This window comes from Macaca fascicularis, chromosome 1, assembly GCF_037993035.2.
Source record: "Macaca fascicularis isolate 582-1 chromosome 1, T2T-MFA8v1.1".
Classification (NCBI taxonomy): Eukaryota; Metazoa; Chordata; class Mammalia; order Primates; family Cercopithecidae; genus Macaca; species Macaca fascicularis.
Window position 1 is genome coordinate 22,636,203 of NC_088375.1, and position 20,561 is coordinate 22,656,763.

At 43.0% G+C, this 20,561-nt stretch overlaps 1 protein-coding gene across 17 annotated transcripts in view; it reads left to right on the plus strand.

The window, feature by feature from the left end:
• The window catches only part of PBX1 (PBX homeobox 1), a 328,461-nt gene that overhangs the window by 288,326 nt on the left and 19,574 nt on the right, over positions 1-20,561 (plus strand). For 9 of the 17 annotated variants that reach the window (XM_065518552.2, XM_005539837.5, XM_065518441.2 and 6 more), the window contains one exon: positions 578-5,525. The exons of 3 other annotated variants lie outside the window; for them this stretch is intronic. In XM_065518552.2, coding sequence (XP_065374624.1) covers positions 578-670 — 93 coding nt within the window. In that variant the 3' untranslated portion in view covers positions 671-5,525. Of the gene's footprint in view, positions 1-577; positions 5,526-20,561 lie in introns of those variants that run through there. 5 more of the 17 variants (XM_065518563.2, XM_074000854.1, XM_074000920.1 and 2 more) reach the window with 1 other exon arrangement.

The window sequence follows — 20,561 nt, forward strand, 5'->3', positions numbered from 1 at the left end:
ATTCGTGGGCTTATCTCCCTCCTTGAGGACATGAACTACATCTCACTGACCATTATATACCCATGAGCATCTAGTGTAGAACCTTGTGTAGAATAGGTAGCTGGAATCCCGTAAGTATATGGGACATCCAGAGCCAGAAAGAATCCTAGAAAGCATTTGAGCCAACCTTCTTATTTTTCAAAAAGGAAGACTAAGGTCAAATAGGTGAAGGTGCTTTACCATCGACATTAGCTAGTTGTTGCCAGAGTCAGAACCAAAACCTTGAGTCTCTTGACCTGCAGGACAGCTGTCATTTCACTGCTGGCTGGGACTTAATTACAGAGTCTTTGAGAAGTATAAACACATCATACTAGTGGGAGGTATTAACATCGTATCCAGAGGCTCACTGGGAGAACCCAAACTTATTTGAGGGTGGGGGGAATATTATCACTCACAGTAATAGTTGCCCATTTGATGAGTGTCTCTATGTGTCAGGCACTGTGGTAGGTCCTTTACACAAGTTGCCTCATTGTCATTGTCTGCTGAAAATAGCCACCCAATCTCAGAGGACTGACTTCTCTCCCTTTTTCCCTTCTAGGCTAATGGAGGTTGGCAGGATGCTACTACCCCTTCATCAGTGACCTCCCCTACAGAAGGCCCTGGCAGTGTTCACTCTGATACCTCCAACTGATCTCCCAGCAATCGCATCCCGGCTGACCCTGTGCCCCAGTTGGGGCAGGGGCAGGAGGGAGGGTTTCTCTCCCAACGCTGAAGCGGTCAGACTGGAGGTCGAAGCAATCAGCAAACACAATAAGAGTCTCCTTCTCTTCTCTTCTTTGGGATGCTATTTCAGCCAATCTGGACACTTCTTTATACTCTCTTCCCTTTTTTTTTTCTGGGTAGAAGCCACCCTTCCCTGCCTCCAGCTGTCAGCCTGGTTTTCGTCATCTTCCCTGCCCCTGTGCCTCTGTCCTAGACTCCCGGGGTCCCCGTCCTCTCTCATATCACTGAAGGATATTTTCAACAATTAGATGAATTTAAAGAGGAAAAAAATTACAAAGAAAATAATAAAAGTGTTTGTACGTTTTCATGCTGGTGGTTTGAGGAGCCAAATTTACCTCACTCGGATCCCTGACTCCCTATGTTCACAGGCAATCCTTCTCTGTTTCTCTTATTACTCTCACTACCTCTTAGCAGGAATACGCCACATTGCCCTGCTCATTCCAGGCCTCCCTGCTTCCTCTTGCTTTTCCTCCCTGGGGACAGTACTGATTGGAACACTTTCCTCCTCTTCCTTCCCAGCCCCAGCTATTCACTGGGGACTGTCATAGCTGGGATTCTAAAGGTGCCACGTTTTTCATTTTCATCTCCGCTAGGTTGGATCCCAGGCAGGAAGTCAGGCAGCAGGGAAGGACACGGGAACAGCAGGTAGAGAATTCCTACAGTCTTTCTTATCCTGCTATCAACAGCTCTCAGTTTCAGAGGCACAGTCTTTGGAGACCATTTAACACTCAGAAAGCAATATTTAGAACCTACTGCAAAACTGGGCCTGAGTTAGGCATGGTGATGAATGCATCAATAAGGAGTAGAAAGTTCTTATCTTGAAACCTTTCAACCTCAACTATGCCTTCATAGACACATACATTCATGCACATGTAGGCACATGCACCATCTCACATCTTCACTTTCCCAAGATGCCATATACAATTACCTACATTAATAACCGTAGCACTATACCTTATGAGCCCGAGAGAGGGAATTAGTGACTCTAAGTGAAGGTCACTGACAGAGAGAAGCAGTATGTGTCTGTGGCTTCCAGGACCTGCAGGCCCACTAGCGTGCACTTACCAGAATGGCATACGCAGGACCTGATCTTGAGGAAGACCAGGTTTCCAGTGTAAACTACTCTTGTTCGCACCCTCTGGAGCACTCAGGGAGCCACATGCAGTACTTACAATGTCTTTGATGGACTTGGTTCTGTTTCGTTTTTTGTTTTATATTAGGCACACTGTATTAATTTTCCAAAATGTTATGCCACACTATGTTCTTGGTCCTGACCTACTGCCCTAGAGGAAAGAGTTGTATAAGAACGTGGCTCATGTGAACTTTTGCTAGCTTCATTTGAGGACCTGAGAATCATGGGGAAAGGAAAGATAACGTTTTCATTGAAATCATCACAGTGAGTTTTATTCCCTGGGAACACAGCATGTACTAAAAATACATGAGAAAATAGCATGTACAGGAAAGCTATTCTCAAGAGTACCCTGAGCTCACCATCTTCATAGCCAACCCTACCAGCTATAAAGATACAAAGATGGCAGCTGTATCACTTGATTAAGTAGGAGGTGGTCAAATCTTTTGGTGCCTCATTTTCTTCATCTGTGAGATGGGAACTGTTATGCCTGGCTTACTAAGAGGCTTCTGAGAGACTGAAGAAGTTGATTTTATTCATATTTAATCTGTAAATGCGAAGTCAGGGGAAGTAATGTCCCTGAAATAAATGGGTTCATGCCATCTAGGGACAATAAATGGTTTTCTTGTTGTAACTTCTGGTTAATATCAGTACCTTGATGTCATCACCATGATGACAAAGAGAAGAGTTTTTGTTGATCTTCTTGGTTTTGGTCTGTCTGGTTTCTTAGGATAAAGAAAAACTTTCCAACTAGAAAAATAGGCCCTGGTTCACTTAGTTTGCACTGGAACCCAATATGTTGCCTCATACATACTTGGTCCCTGTCACATTGACTGCTTGGGAGGCTTCCAGGGAGAAGTATGAGACCCTGAGGGGTGAGAACGGGCAGCTAACAAGGACATGGCAATTCTGCATGGCACTGCAGTCATGAATAGAAAACTCTCTGTGTGCTCAGGGGAGCAGGGGCTGCCTCTGAAGAAACTTGAGGGAATGTGTATTTGAAGGAAACGCAAAAACTAAATATTTAGCAAAATGAGATTATGCCTTGATGACTAAAAGGCACTAGAAAGGATGTGTCTACTAACTTCTGCCCTAATCAGAACAGATGCCTAGAAGGAGCATTTGTGTGACAACTTCATAGTGATTAGAATCAGTGGACAACTCCATCTTAGTGGCAGGAATATAATGAAACTACCCACACAAGAACATGGTTGAATCACATTTGCTTGACTTAGGGCAAAGTACGAAAAAGAGACGAAAGGGTTCTCTTGGAAACAAGAAGAGTGACTCCAGATGTGGCTTGAAATGATTACCGTGTTAAGTTAATGCAAAATATCAGAGCAGTGCTACATTTGCACAGGCAGTTTCTCTCCGGGCAGTAGTTTGCACTGATGATCACCTTTCACAGCATTTTCCCCCACCAGCACTTCACTTAGTCTTCTCTACACCCAGCACCTCCCCCCTGGCACCCCCTGCAAGGCCACTATCACTTCCGACATCCATCGTGGCATCCGTGAGATCTGTCCACATTAGGCGAAGCAGGAGAGCACTGAGAGCAGCAGGATGGGTTTGGAAAGAGCATGCCTCTGGAAACACAGCTTCCTGGGAATTTACATTAGGCCAGTCCTACAGATACCAAGATGCACCCCAGGATTTCTTCATTTTCTAATAGATGTGGGAGTGCTCCATTTTCCCCGACAGCGAATTTCCCCTGAGAAATGATACTAGACCCTGGGTTTGCCCCCCTTGTAACTCTTCATTATCTCCTCCTTTTCATCCCTAACTCCTCCTCCCCCTGGCGTGGAATTGACGCCCGTGCAGTACATTTGCCAAGTGGCACCTTCTTTCAATTTATGTTTCATTTTGCTATGGTGGTGGTTCTTTATTTGCTGGTTGCCTTTTCTCACACATCTTTCTCTCTGTCTCTCCTTCCTTCTGCTTTTTGTTTTTCTGCCCAGAAAAACCTGACTTCGATACCAAAAAAGATGAAACTACAGAAACTCAAATTTAAAAAAAACTTTAAAAAAAACAAAAAAATACTCAACGATTCTTTCAGCTTTATTAACATTTTCCATTGTTTCTTGCGACTTGTGTCTCGTTCTTTGTAGTATTGATGATGAACATTTGATAATGAATGTTCTTGTATATTCAGATAAAGAAAAAAAAAAACCAAAAAAGCGGTCTGAATTTAATAGTGTTTATAATAAAAATTTTAAAAATGACCCTCATAGCACGCAAAACAGGATGGGGAATTTCCCTTCTTCTTTCTGTGACAATGCGCATCATTCCTGCATTAGTTTTTAACACCAAACTACCTACATTCATCATTTCCCTCATTTTTCTTTTATTTTCTTGCATTTGTGAATTAGTTCAAGAATGCTAGAAAAGTGTCGAGTTGTGCACATCCATTTCTTGTTTCACAATGTTTAAAAGTGGCAGTAATTCATTTTGTAAACTAAAAAAAAAAAAAAAGGTTGGAATAGTGAGCATAATAGGTACAACCTAACACATTATTATGTTTATTAACTTTGAGACCCAGAAGTAAATTCTTTTCTTTTCTTTATTCTTGCTCTTAAAAATACAAAAAAAAAAAAATGTTTTGTTTTGTGTTATTTTTGGTTTGTTTATTGGTGGGGGGGGCTTTTTTTAATTGTCAGGATTATGATCTTGCTGTTTTTCTTCAATATGTATACAAGGTGATGTGAAAAGGCGACATGGCAGAGTAGTGAGAACAAGTAAGCTTGTTCTTCTACTTTGCTTCACAATTCAGTTAATGCCAAAAGCAAAGATCAAGCCCATGTTGATGTCTCGTTGCTCACCTGCATTTCCAGAGAGTGTGGCCCTCCTGCGGTCCCTGAGAAAAATAAAATCAGGGACATGCTTCTCCTTTTAGCCTTTTAAAAATTCAAAACATTTAATCCAAGGGAACTTTTTATGCTATCAGGAAAGGTTTTTGCCATTTTTGATTCTGATTGTCACAGCCAAGTACTTTGTTTTCTTTCTCCCTAATTAATAACTACATTCCCTGAGGCCTCTTCCAACTACAGAGGCCTTTTCTTCCAGAAGAGTCCTGCAGAAGATGCTGGTATGATGGGCACCATTGGCTAAGTAAACTAGATGCAGGAAGCAGTCTTTGGGGCCAGTCTGCCAGCTGAGTCCTGCTTTTGGATGAAGAGTTGATGAGATACTGGGCCAGGCTCAATGCTGTAGTTTTAATGCTAAGAGGTTAAGTTTACTTCACAGAGTACACCTCTTAGTAACCTCTGACTTAGGCAGCTGCTTAAAGCAAATTGCAAAACTGGCTTGATTTGGAATGTGTTTATTAGAGGAAAAAAGAAAGCCGTATTATCTGGAAAAAACTTCATTTTAAATATCCATTATTCAACAAATTATGTCCAGAAAGTGGTCAGAACTTCAGCAAGAAAAGTGAAGTAATAATGCAGAATTGTGGAGCAACGCTTCAGGAAATATTCCTACCCGAGCGCTTGTACTTTTGAAGTCATAACAACATAATGATGAGCTTTTCACATCACCTTTATGGTTTCAATCCCTAGCTCAAAGCTTTCTGGAATCTTTTATTTTTTGTAAACTTTTTTTTTTCTTTTGTTAAAATAAATAAAACATTCAATGTTTTTCTCCTTTTCTCTCTTATTCTTTTCTTTGGCATTTTCATTTTGAAATGCTTTCCTTTGGTTGTTGGTTTTATTCTCCCCCTACCCCTCCCCTTTTCTTCTTATTCAGAGTATAAACTTGCAAAGCTCTGCTCTGTTTTGGTTTTGAAAGTTTAAGCTTTTCTGCTTCTGTGAGAGCACAGGCTTCTGTCCCTTTTGATTCCAACTGAACTTTTGTGTTCTCTAATGATACTAACACGGTGTAGGTTTTACAGTCTCCTAATTTGTACTGGTAATGCATATTCCAAATAAATAGTTTCTTTTGTTGCAAAAAAAAAAACAAAACAAAAACAAAAAACTTGTATTTTGTGCACATTTCTTTTCTTACATGCTGGCAACTTCTCTTTCCCCAAACTAGGCCTGCATTAGTGTAGATGATGGTCTAAACTGTTGCCCTAATCACTGAAATGTCTACATGCCATGGTGGTGGGGCGGAGACCTCATGGGCCACCTTCTTCACTCAGGAGATCAGAAGGAAGGAAGAAAGGATCATTTGTGGGTAAACAATAGCTGTTTTACAGAGGGACAGAGCACCCCATCTTGTCTGCTTCAAACTGGCAGCCATCCACCAAGCACCAGTTCAAAGAAATTCCAGGAGTATTTTCCATAATAAATTATAAGTTCCTAAGTCATGGCTGTTTGCCCAGTGATTCTCCTTTTCTTCTCTTTGTCTGCTGTAATCTGGTCATAAGGAAAATTGTGGTTCCCGAGAGGTTTCAGGGGAAGGAATCTAGGTTACAACTAATACCCAGTTGTAGGCTTTCAGGAGTGTGATAGATGTTACTCCCAACAGATGTGCATCTCTACCATCTGTTATGCCTACCATCCCAAAGAAGCATCTCTTCCAATAGTCTGCACCCATATTGAACCCCTGACCTTTGAGGTTTTGATGTGTTACAGAATGTGGTGTCCCCAGTGTTCTAGCTGGAACACCAGGCCTCCGCACCTAAGTCTGTGCCCAAGTCTTTAACACCATCTTCCCATCCATAGAGTGGGATGGAACTCCTTGTCTGGCTTTTGACATGTTACTCTAGGGCCATCACATGCATTACATTCTCATTTTCATGCTGTAGCTCTCCTATGAGGCTCTGTCCAGATCCTGTATGAGACGAGTATGTGTTGAAAGTTGAGTTAACAATCACTTATCCCAATCACAATTCTAAACGATAGGAACAAGATCAAAGCATCCCCAGCCTGTGGGAATCAAATTATCATTTTTATTAATGGACAAGCTAAGTGCCTACTGGCCTCCAACATTTACAGCTATCTGCTAATGTTGAGTTGGTGAGTGTCACCAGAAGCCAAAATGGAGGACTCGTGTTCTCTCTTCAAATCTAAACATTGGAATATACTTATGGGAGCAAGCAGGCTCTGATTACTTCCTTTTCCAATTGCATGGAAAATTAGGGTCTAACTCACCCGCCTAGTGTATTACTTAGAGTGGTACTAAATAGATATAACAAATAGACCAAAAATGTATACTGCCTCAAATGCAATACAAGCTATTTCTCACTTATGGTATAGTCCAAGGCAAATGTCCCTGGTCATTTCCTCTCCTTGAAGTAATTCGGGGATCTAGCTGCTTCTACTTTGTGGCTCATCCATCCTCCAAGGATCTGTAGCTTTTCACATCTAGCCCACAGAAGGGAAAGGGTGTGAAGAAGGCCCACCCACTTCTTGAAAGCCTTGACCAAGACTTCCCTTCCATTCATATTCCTAAATGCAAGGGTTAGAGGTAGGCGTGGGGATTAGAAAAGTAGTCCCTGGCTAGGCAGCCACTTCCTGGGAATAGCTGCACACAGTAACTTTGTAGACAGCTGACCATCTCCATCACACCTAGTGATGGGATAAGGAACAGCAAAAGACAAGCCCATATATAGCTGTTTCATTGATTAGACACACTTTCAGTAGAGACATTTCCATGTCAGCATTCCACACTTGGCTTGATTACTTTTCACAAAGATCAAGAGAGGGATTTAACAGGGGCCAGAGATGTGCAATCCAATATTGCCCGCTCAAAGTAGAGGAAACAAAAGTCTCCACCTCTATGGAAATGTAAGAATGCGAGGTAAACAACCCCTTTTTTCCAACATTCTCCAAATGTTGTTTTCTAGCTTGCCTTAGCACCAAGCCTATGGTCATTAGGAAGGGAGAGCTGCAGTATGTTAGGGCCACCTTGTTCCCATCTTCGGGTCACACCGATACGTTTACTGCTAGCTGGAAGAATCAACTCTGGCAGCCAGCAGTCATCTTAGAGAGCATGGTGAAGTGTGGGTCTAACCCCTTAAAATCACAAAATCTCATATGCTCACCCCTTCTCCCAAACCATAGATTTGTACATGGCTGTCCTTATAGACTAGACTTCCACCAAATCCCCATTTTATTGATTTATTTTTATTTATTTTATTTTTTTTTGAGACAGAGTCTCATGTGATCTCTGTTCACTGCAACCTCCGCCTCCCGGGTTCAAGCGATTCTCCTGCCTCAGCCTCCCAAATAGCTGGGATTACAGGCAGGCACCACCATGCCCAACTAATTTTTGTAATTATAGTAGAGATGAGGTCTCACCATGTTGGCCAGGCTGGTCTCGAACTTCTGGCCTCAAGTGATCCTCCCGCCTTGGTCTCCCAAAGTACTGGGATTATACGCACGAGCCACCACGCGTGGCCAAATCCCCATTTTAAAAAGAGACATGACTGGTCCAAGTGCAGTAGTGTTTGCAACTAATTGATTACAACCAGTTACAGATTCCTTTATTCCTTCTCCACTCCCACTACTTACTTTGATAAGACTTTTAAAATAAAATAAAAAAAAAATTTTTTTAAACATGCAACCAAATGTCAATTTTACTGACCACCAATTCATATGCAGAATATAGCCTGCCTTCTGGAAACACCCAGTATGGAGACAGGCACAAGAACCTAGTCTTATAAAACATGCAGTGGGTGAGTTCAAGGAGGTTGTTTTAATCTGGATCCCTGAATCAGGAATGATGCTTTGCTTTGGGGAGTTCCCTCTCATTCCTGCATAAAAGCTACTATAGTGTACAAAGAAGTAAGTGGTTTTGCTGACCACCGAGGCCAGTGTGATTCAACCTATGGCTTCCAGCCTTAGGCAGACTTCTGAGGTCACCTTGGGCATGCTAGAAGTGAGGTAAGGAAGGTTGTAAAAGGTTATAGCAGTGGCATTGCCCAGGGCCACATTCGTTGGAGAATCATTGTCCTTGTGTATCCTCCCAGGACCAATGCAAAAGACAATGCAGCTCTTATTTCTGGATGCTTCTGGATAGATCAGGGTGGTACATTCATTCATATCCAGGTTCTTCTGTACCCTCAGCCAAAATTCACTCTCTCCCACAATGCCCAGCCACACGACATAGCTCACCAGAGTTAACACGCACTTTGTGATAGCATAAAAGGCCCCAAGTGATCACATACATTTGAATACGGATCTCTCGTTCTAATATTCAGACAGAAGTTAAAGTTCAAAACAAAATACTCCTCTCTCTCGCTCTCTCTCTCTCTTTTTTTTTTTTTTTTTTTTTTTAGACATGGTCTTGCTGTTTCATCAGGCTGGAGTGAGGTGGCACGAACATGACTCATTTCAGTCTCGACCTCCCTGAGTTCAAATGATTCTCCCACCTCAGCTACCCAGGTAGCTGGGACTTCAGGCATGCACCATCACACCAGGATAATGTTTGTATTTTCTGTAGAGCTGAGGTCTTTCCATGTTGCTCAAGCTGGTCTCGAACTCCTGGGCTCAAGCAATCTGCCTACATTGGCCTCCCAAAGTGCTAGGATTACAGGCGTGAGCCACCACACCTGGCTTTCTCTCTTTTAAATTAAAATTCAAAGAAATATTCGTCTACAACTCCACAGTCTCCAATTTCCTCCTAGTGTGCTCATTCCCAGCCAGTACACCCTCACTCCGTTGCCAGAAGTAAAGTTGAAGGCCTTCCTTCTATAACAGCAGCGGGCCTCTTCTACTGAAATGAGGATAACCGTCTGCCCCCTCCAAAGTTCAATTAATCCAACCTTGAATCTTTCTAGTATCCCATTTTTTTTTTCTACAAAGTCACTTAGTAGGCATTTGAACCATATCCCAGTGTTGGCCTGACCCACAGAATTTAGAAAACACAGCAAAGCTCAGACTCCTACAGCACAGTTAGGTTTCCAGAGCCCAGAGCATAGAACATGACCGGTGGTAATGAATGACCATAGAAGAGATTTGGAAACTTGGTGAGGAAGCAGGAAAGACAGAGAGCACGTGAAAAATCAAAAATACAATTTTTATTTCAGTCTTTACAATGCCAGTTGAGTACTATCAAATGTAATGTTGAAACACAGCCACCAACAAGAGGTTAATTTTGCACTCTGCTTCCTATATCCTGAGGGAAACAATCCAATCTATGCATTCTGCCTCCTTTCTCTGAGAATGACCTTTGGAATATTCATGTCTCTGTGAAAAATTCAAAAATGTAAAATGGGTCCTCTCCAGTCCACAGGCTCACTTGAGGCTCCTGCCTCCCCCTTGGTATTCATATACATATTTAAGATTTATCTCGATTTCCATTTCCCTTTAAACCCTACATCCCTAATCCCAGATATGTTTATCCCTGTACCACTGTGACCTCTGCTGCTTCCTTCTCTGGAATTCCTCCAGCCCATGACCTTCTCTGGGCTTTTCCTTTGTCTCAACTGGAGTCAAGCTCAAATCCTGAAGCAGGCTGTTGTTGGTGCAGAGGGCAGGGCTTCTTCCCTGGGCACCACTCCCCACAAAGCCTCCCCTTCCCTCCACCTTGGAGTTCCAGGCCTTGAATAACTGCTGCTGCTTCAGTGTTAGGAGAAACATTCCTTTCTGCCCTCCCCTTGAGATTCACCCCTGATGTGTCTCTCCTAGTGTTCCTCAACTCCTTTTCAGCAGAGCCTGCAAAGTTTAAAATGTTCTCGCCTGCTCCTTTTCCTGGTTCCATCCCTTCTCTGTCTTGCATAGGGCTCACTCTCTGCTTTTGGGCACAGACATTTGTTTTCCTAACATACTTTTCTGAATTATATTTTTAGTTTTTTTTCGATATCTCCAGATCTGTCCAAAGCTTCCACTGTTCAGCTTTAATTCCTTGGGTTGAGTAATGCTTCGCAGGCGAGTCTTCCCAGGAGCACACGCCCAGGCTCAGCCATCACGTGGCTGCAGTGTGTTTCCGCCCTCCCAAGAGCCCTCCCTTAGAGCCCATTTCCTGCGCTACACCTTCAGAACACGTGGCAGGTCTATTTCTAATAATCCTTGAAGTATTTTCCTCTGATCTTCTTGATTTTCCCCTTTCAAATGTGTCCACCTTTTCTGTTCCCACCTAGTTAAGCCTTCTGAGTCACTGGTGAGAATATTTCCAATTGCTGCCATAACTGGTCCCCTATCTGCTGCTGTGGGTGCTTTCTGGATCCTTTGATATTGAGGACCACATTGGTTTACTCACTGAGATCCTAAAAGCAAGACCACACATACTTGAATCCCAGCTCTGCTACTGGCAGGTTCTTCCTGATGCCACTCTGACAACAGATGAGAAGTTCTCTTCCAATTCCCAAAAACCAACTAGGTGTCCTACAATCTAACTCAGTTCTGATACCAACTACCCAGAGTTAGCGTCGGACTCCTAAGGTTTAAGGGCTCAGTCCCACAAGTCTGCCCTCACCTCAGACACCAGCCATAAGTATTGTGTCACTCATACTTCTGATGACTGGCTAAAAATTGGGAGGTCTCATGACTCCCTCCTTAAATTCAATAATTTGCTGGAATGGCTCACAGGACTCAAGAAGCCACTTTGTTTCCATTTAGCAGTTTATTATAAAGGATGCAAATAAACAGCCAAACAGGGAGGCACATAGCGGGAGGTCTGGAAAGGTCCTAAGCACAGGAGCCTCTGACCCCATGGAGTTGGGATGTGCCACCCTCCTGGCATGTGGATGCGTTCACTAACTCAGAAGCTCCCTGAAACCCATTGTTTAGGGATCTCATGTAGATTTCATTAAATACACATGATTGACTAAATCATTGCCCAAAGGCATTGGTGACCCATGCTATAGCCTCTTACCCAGGAATTGTGGGGTGGGGCTGAAAGTTCTAACCTTTTAATCAAGTCTTGGTCTTTCTGGTGACCAGCCCCCATACTTAAGCTATCTAGTGGCCTGCCAAGAGTCACCTCATTAGAACAAAAGACTCTCCTATCACCCTTATCACTGAGGAAATTCCAAAGGTTTCAGTTGTTCTGTACCAGGAACTGGGGACAAAGACCAAATTTCCCATTTTACTGTAACTAATTACCAGCCATGTGACCTTAGATATGTTGTTTAATGTCTGTGCCTCAGTTTCCTCATCAATAAAATGAAGTCAATTCTAGTATCTACTTCACAGAATTACTGGGAGAATTAAATGAGTGAATATATGTAAAGCACTTAGAACAATGCCTGACACACAGTAAATGCTAAACGTGTTTGTTATTAGTGTGATTTCTCTACTATATCTCTCTGGGTGCATCTTCAAACCTGAACGAAGAATAATTAAAATATTGTCCTGTTTCCTAGTTCCCTTATAAAGAACTGTTAGCTATGGGTACATTTTCTTTCTTTTATATCAAGCTAGCCTGGCTGCTAAGATCTTACTCTTCCTGAAAAAGTTCTTGTCATCTCCCAGCTCAGTGGGTGTGCTTTCCATCATTTCTCATTCACTTTTCCACTGCTCCTATTTTGTTTACAAAAATTACAAACTTAAAAAAAAAGATACTGATTCCATTTCTCCTAGAAAATCTGAGCGAACCTGATTCCTAGGGACAAAGAGTCCAAGTATGTGTCTTGTAAATGTCTTTTTTAGCCTCAGGTTTGTAAAAATGTCACTAAAATATTTCTGTACCTCAACCCAAGAGTAGATGAACACCTCCAATAAACAAGGGCCTCATTCCTTTGTGTCAGTTCACTGATAAAATGCTCTGTCACCACCCCGAGAGCCAGCGCGCGTGCACGCACACACACACACACACACACACACATACACACACACTGTGGCTGACTTCAAATCTGAGTTTCTGAAACCACAACTTTCATGAGAGCCATCTTGCAATTCTGTAGTAGGGGTCTCAAGCCCCACTAATGTTTCCTTTATGGATCTTGTATTTCAGTTAAAGAAAGGGGAAGGGAGAATTTGGGGTGACTATGCAGTGTGACCCACTTATGCCTAGTACAGGCAATCTAAAGGCCCAAATGAATAAATAAATGAAGAATTGCAAAGCAAACAGTGGAAGGGATATTCAGGCCTGCTAGACATCCCAGAATCTCGTCTTAAGAAAATTTAGAATTCTTCAAACAAATCACAAACTTGGTGCTGAGAAGGGAAGTAGGCAAAGTTGGTCTTGGACAAAACTATGCTGTTATTGAAGTTTGTCTTCATATATGCCATTTACTTTCTTTGAATTCTTGTTCTCTCCAAGTGCTTTTTTTCTAGGCTTCTGATGACCAAAGTGCTCGAGATTCTACTTTAGGGAGAAAGGAACTATAAAATACTTGAATGTGTAAAATCTTCTAATGCTAGTCTTTGGGTTATTTGCAAGTCTGCCAGACTGACCTAACCTCTGTTTAAGGCTAGGGGTTTCCAGCTTCTTGCCAATCAATACAAGGAGCAATAGCTGAATGAAATCAAGAAATCATTTTTATTAATGACAGAAGGGATACCTGGTTGTTCTCCAAATGCAGGGCTCTGGTAAACTTTCTTAGAGAATAGAGCAAGCTCCCATCTCTTACCTCAAATCTAAGTGAAAGGGCCTTCTGTACAGACTGGCCTGGATCATTCTCCAGATACATCTATGGGGATAGACCAGTGGCCCCTGGAGAGCCCTGAATTCCTGCATAGCCATATGGACCGGGAGCTCAAGCAGGGCCCTCTGCATTTGGTTCCAGAGAACAAGAGACTGTGACTGCATCAATTGCATTAACCATTTATCCTCTGCACCCAAGTTTATTCCAGTCAAGTCACTGCATCTTGACCTTCAGTGACATAAAACCAGCCTTTCACTCGTAAGTCTGCAGTCCTAGCTCTCTGCACATCACTGCTTTATTCAGATTGTCTAGACTCCCTCTTTGGAACTTTCTATGCATTGCCAATACCCTCTCTATGCAAATAGCAAAATCTCTGCCGAAAAGTTTGTGAGTCCTCTTGGCCCCTCTTGCTGGGGGTTGTTACTTGGGACATCATGAACATTGAAAAGCTATCTGTAAACCAGCTTTGCATTTCTTCAACAAGCAAGCGTGTGCTGGCCACCTCCTATGTGTCAGGCACTGCTCTGTACCCCAGGCAAATCTTCTGCTAGGACTGCCACTGGAAATGCTGGCTCAGTATGATGCAAGATTAAACAAAACACAACCCAAATCTCTGGGTCCTTGGTCAGGAATACAACTGTATTCACCAATTTACAAGCTTGGACAAGAATTTAAAATTATGATGTCCATTAACAAAGTCAGGAAGAAATAGAATTAGGCTGGGCTTATGGGAACAGATGTGGATTAAAATTTTAAAAGTTCTTACAATTGGATGACTTGGAGCTAATCCCATCAAGGGATGGAACTATAGGAAGCCCAAGAAAGCTGCTCAAGAAATGTTATGACCCAATTATTTCAAATCATCTAGCTTCAAGGAGAGGTGGAAGGATGCTAGGCAGGAATCCCTCACACCTAGAAGCAATGGTGATGTTGATTTAAAACCTTCTCAAGTCTGGATTATAGTTACTTCACCTTCCACCAAGTCATGTAGGTATATAATTCCAAACAATTCAATCAATACTTATTGGCAGCTGAATGCTGGGAATACACTAGTGTATTATCACTAAGATGAGTTAGCAATTGCTTTCTTTAAAAAATGTATGTAGATTTAGGTTTCTCTGTAGAGGAAAAGAAATACTGTTAAAATTATAGAAAATGAATATTCTGAATTCTGAGGGGGCTTTATTAATCTTTTCTCCTTTTTACTAGGCTCAAGTAAAAATTATTGGCACCAGCCAGACTGGTCTTCTTATAGCATCCTTAGAAATTCCAAACTTATTTCTTTCTTTTTGCCTTTTTACCTTTGCTTATGATGCCATGATGTCAGCCACCTAGAATGATGGTCCTTAACACACTCAGACCCACTCACATACTCCTTCCTCCAGCAGGTGTCCATGTCTTCTATGAAACCTTTCTCCTTCCTGAAGTTATCGCCTCTCCACTGAGCTCCTCTAGTGTGTCTTTGGTACTGCCTTGAATTGTCTTTCAATATCTTGGCTTCCCATATAAATTGTTAGAACTCAAGGATCAGATCTCCCTCACACACAGAACAAAGCACCTCATAACACACTTAGTACTTGCTCAGACAAGAGAAGGAGGAAGGAATGAAGGCAAAAAAGAAGAGGGAGAAAGGGAATAAAACAGTGAAGGAGAGCGCAGATGGGGAAAAGACAGGAAAATACAGAGAGAAGGGGTGTGAGGTTTGGGATAGAGGAGTAGCATGTAGGAGGAGGTGGAAAGGGCAAAAGAGGAGAGAAACATTGAAGGAACAAAAAAGAGGAAAGAGAATACAGAAGAGAGGATAAGATTTTAAAGGAGAAAGGTTAAAAGAGAGGAGGGAAGAGCGGGAGAGATTGAAGCCATTCACGTAAGGCATGTAAGGCATGAGAGACATGTTGCCTCCTTTCTCCCTAAAGGGAGATCTTAGCATCTCAGGAGTAAGAAGTTAAAAAGGGGGCACTAATAGAGAATGAGGCCTCAAGGTGATGACACAGCAGGTATGAGGACAAACTTCCGTGGCGTGCCCTTGCAGTTTTAAGAGCAGTGCTGCTTACCTCACTTCTAAATATCAAGTTTGTGATTTATTTAAAGATCCGAATTCTTCTTGAGATGATGACCTGGGTTGTCTAACAAACCTGAATATTCCTGCCAGTGTTTGGTTAGAACATATTGTTATTTTAAACTATCCATTTATTTATTCCTTCACTTAGCAAATATTGAAAAAGTACCTCCCCACCACTCCACCGTGTGCCAGGCACTAAACTAGGTAATAAGGAAACAACTTTGACCAAATTGTCTGTTGTCAGGGATCTTAGGTGCCAGCAGAAGAGGAAACCAACAATAAACAAAATAAATGAGTGAACTAAATGGTGTGTTAGAAGTGACAAGTGCTAAGGGAAAGAGGTAAGAAAGGAGGGTAGAAGTTTTGGAGTAAATCAAGATAGGGTGGTCCAGGGAATTGACTAAAAAGGTGATTTTGAGCAAGCTGCAGAAGGAGAAAGAGAGTAAACCATTAGGTTATCTGAGAAGAGTATTCCAGGCAGAGAATAGCTCATGCAAAGGCCCTGGGGCAGGAACACATGTGGTAAGTTTGAGGAATTGGAAGGAGCCCAAGGTGGCTGGATCAGAGAAAGTGAGGGGAAGACTATCAGATGATGTGGTCAAAAAATTAATGGTGAAAGGGAGGGGCAGATTACACAGGGCCTCTTGTCGGGTTTAGTAACAACTTTGGCTATTCTTTTGAGTGAACCTGAAGGCCTTGGAATGTTTGGGATAGAGGAGTATCGTGATATGACTTAAGTTTTAAGAGTGTGACTCTGGCAGCAGCGCTGTGAATAGACCACAGGGAAGAAGGTTTGGAAACAGGAAAACCAGTGAGGAGGCAATTGCAGTATTTGGGGCAGAAGTTGATGGTGTGAGGACCCAGAGAAAATCCTGGACTAAGCAAAATTCATTTGCCTTCATTAGACCTTCCTTTGCACACACAGTTCTCCTGCCTGGAATGACTGTCTTCCTGCTAGAACACCTTCCCGGGTTTCAAGGCTCAGTGCCAATGCCACCCATTCCCAAGTTCCCCCCAAGGATTATTGCTTCCACAGCACCCTATTTATCCCTCTCTTGTGGCACTCATCCTATTGTGTTGCAATTACTCATTTACCTTTCTGGCTCTCTTCCGAACCAAGAGCACTTTGATTTCAGCTTAGTTCAAACATTGATAGTAAGTGGGAGTAAAGTAAGATGTTATCCCAATTACCATCTCATATAGGAGAAGACTGAACAACTGCCCCCACATTTGGTTCATAGTTGTCAGATTAATACGTGCACAGAGATTTACCGGAAGCCAAACCACCATGGGCTGGAGATATGGTGTTCTTCTTTGCAATGCTGTTTAATGTGTCATAGTATAGGGCTTCATCTGCTGCTCCCACGGCTCCGCTTGGCTACTTCCAGCCAACACCGTTGCCAATAGATGCTACAGTGTTGAGAGCTAAGGATCTTGTGAAAGTGAGTGAGGGAGACCCTGTGGAAGATTCCAGGAAGCAGGGAGTGCAAGATGATTAAAGGTAGTTGTGGATGTATTTATTTTTTTTCTGTCGTGTTGGTTGTTGATGCAAAGCTGTCTCCCTGGAGTCTCTAGTGACATTTGTTACTTGACTTTCCAGTCCTTAAACAGAAATTCTGTCCTTTTCATTGAATTGCTCCTCTTTTGCTAATGTTCTGTCTTCCCCAAGTCCCAGACAGAGCATTTGACATTTGTTATTGGTACAAGAGCATCATTTGCTGAGTGTGATCAAAAAAAAAGTTTCCCCAAAGGGGGGAAATGAATGATTATCTCAGATCTCCTCACCCTTCTTCTCTTTCTTCAGACACAACAGCAATCCACAGCCATGCTGGGCCCTGGCAGGGAGCTGCCCTAATCGGTTCTACATTGTAGGTTCATGGAGATCTGTTGTAATAATTGCAGACGACTTAGCAGAGGGCAAGGGGTGACAGGTCGCGGATTCACAGGACTTGCTGAGGTGGGGATTCAGTGATGTTCATTTCTTAAAGTCCCTAGCTAGGGAAAGGTATTGTTCCACTAATCAACAAATGTTTCCCAAGAGCCTACTGTGAACCAGGCATTGTTCTGAGTGCCAGGGATGACGAGCAAAAATAAAAATATCCAGTTCCTACTCTCAGGATGTTTACTGTCTAGTGGGGGTATCTAATATCAGTCAAGTATTCACTTAGGTAAGTGTAAATCTGCAACTCCGATATGTACTATGAAAAAAGATATGTGATCCTATGAGAGTCTATAGCAAAGAGAATTGAATTTGTCAACGGGGTCAACAATGTCTTCTTGAGAAATTGCCTCTCAAGCTATAAACTGACAAATTAGTTAAGTATGGACAGAAAGAGAGTCCTAGGCAGAAGGCAGAATAGGTACAAAGGTTGTGCTGGAGGAGGGAATCTGGCAGATACCAGTACCTGAGTGCAGATCAGAGACAGCAAGGAATGGTCCCCAAGGAAGATGAGGAAGACAGGAAGTTCGAGAAGGAAGGGCCACATGGGGTGGCATGTTTTCACCCATCTTTCATGCCCCAGAGCACCTGCACAGAGTAGTTCTCAGTAAGGAGCACAGGCTCTGATAGAATAGTGGTTTCATTCATTCATCTTCCCAGCACTTACTTACTGAGTAGCATCTTTGTCTTGAAAAGCAGGGACAGTGAGAGGAATAGTTCCCATGTTCTTCCCTCATGAGCTCTCAGTCTGGTAAGCTGTGAAATAGAAAAGTGACCCTAAGTGGTATTATCAAGTTTTGTTTAATTGCCACGGGCAGGGTGACTCAAGTGTGGTGAGTTGTGGAGGGGCCAGGGAAAACTTGGAAGGGGAGGGAAGGTGTGGGTCACTGTCGCTGGCAGGAGTAAGTTTAGAATCCATCCTTTCTCCATTATTAACCCCAGGATCTGTTAGTTTCCCGCACCTCCCTCCTCTCCCAGGCCCTAGCCCTTCAGCCTCCAGTGCCATTCAGTGTAAATCTTTCTTGGAGAGTTGTTTCTCCTTGTGGTCATACAGTAACAGGCTACTAAACCTGCCTGTGGGGTGAATTATGAGCTGGTCCCTGGAGCCCCAGCCTCTGTTGCCCACAGAATGAATTGTGGCGCTCCAGGCTGCTGGGCTTTTTATTTATTTATTTGTTTGCTTTAGCATATTTTAATCTGATCATTAAATTGCAATCTGCCACCCATCCCCAACCCCAACTGTCTTCAGATGGAACAGATTTTTCATAGGTAATGATACCTATAAACTTCAGGGATGGCAGCCACCAGAGCAAACTGGGGGAGGGAAGGGTGAGGGGTTGCAAGAACATCTTCCACCTGGCTGGACCTTGGCTGTCCTGCTATTGCCCTGCATCAGCCTGACCTATCCCAGGGCAGCTAGAATGGCCGAGTTCCCCTTGGCAGTACCAGTGGCCTTTTCCCGCCTAAGAAACGTATGCTCAGAAGGCAGAAGTGAGCCTCTGCACTTTGTCCCTGCATGCATAAGATCATCCCTGCTCCACATTGTGCCAGGCAGTAAAGGTGTCACACAACCTGCCTTTATGGTGTTGCATGGGGAGAGATCTGCAATGATAAATCAAAGGCAAAGAGGATGCCAGATGGTGCCATGGAGCTCGTGTTCCCGAGGTCATCCGTCTGATCTAGTGCTGCTCTGCACTGGAGGGATTGCCACCTGATGGCAGGGTCACGACCCCACAGACAGTGACAGTCATCATGGTTATAATATTGGCACCACCAATTTGTCTAGCATTTTATAAGGTGTACTGACACATTCCTCTGGAGCTTCAGAACAATCCTGCGGTTGCAAAAGGGCAGGTGTCCTGATTCCCATTCTGCAGGTGATGAAACTGAGACAAGGGGACTAAGGAGTAAATTGCCCAAGGAAGTATCTGGCTCATAGCTGGTTCTCATTAAATGTGTGTTTAATGAATGGATCCGTTTATGCTGCCCTAAGGCGTTCTCAAAGGAACATCTCAAGGTTTGCTTCTAGAATCACATTCAGAGAAAAGTTAGGATTGAGATCCTGAGAGCCTGCAGCTTCCACCTGAACCAGCTGGATAAGAAATCACCACCAATTTCCTCTTAATTTGTGTGCATGCCAGAGTGCTTGACACTGGAAAAGGTGCTTTGAAGGTATGGATGCATAGTGGGCAGGAAAAGTTATGTCTGCATGTTGTCATGCTTACCATGGACCAGGCACAGTTCTACGAGTTTTGCATATACTCATTAGTTCTCTCAACAGCTCTAAGTGGTGCTATTATTATAATATTCATTACAAACGAAGAAACTGAAGCACAGAGAGGCTCATCCACTTTCCAAAAGGTGCTAAGATCCAAAGCGCAGAAGCTGAGAATTTGGCTTCAGAGTCGGAACTGTTGACTGCTTTGCCACACCACCTCATACTTCATTTTTTTTCCAGAATGTGCACATTCCTGCTCTACGTATCTGTTGTCCTAAACGTCGCACTGCCAGAATCCAGGTACAGGTGAAATGACAGAAAGGGTTCTTGCCTCAGTGTGGAAATGGGGGCTCAGGAAAGGATAGGGAAAGGGGTAATAGCAGACATCTTTGCTGCGTTAAACTACTCAGACATTTCAAAGAAATAAACTGTCAATGCCATAAGTTCCTGCAGTTTCTGTAGCCTCAGGATATGGACCCAAGACACACAGTTACCTCAATTCTTTCAGGAGAAGGGGGTGTGCAATCTGGAGATAAAACTCAGGACTCTAAGTTTCCAGTTCATACACGAGCCACCAGATCATGGCGCTTGAAAACTTGTACTATTGTTTTAAATCTATGTTTTAAAACCAGTAAAGCAAAAAATATATTCTTATTCATTATTCTGTAACTGATTTGGCAACAATGATCAAATTGCATCTCAGTGAAGGAGTAGGACTTACATAAACTTGGGTGAAGCAGATGACGCAGTAATCTACTCACACACTGGATATCTTCACGCTTGTAGCTCTTCAGCTGCCAGTGGGCAACCTGCAGAAGAGGCTGTGGTCCCAGTTCAGCCTATTGCCTAGGATTTCTCCATGTTACCCAGCCATGGAGTCACAGGAAGCACAGGAAATGTCACCAGATACCAGAATACTTGCTGACAACATAGCACAGCAACAGACAACCTGTGACCCAAAGCCACTGTGCCAAGAAGCCA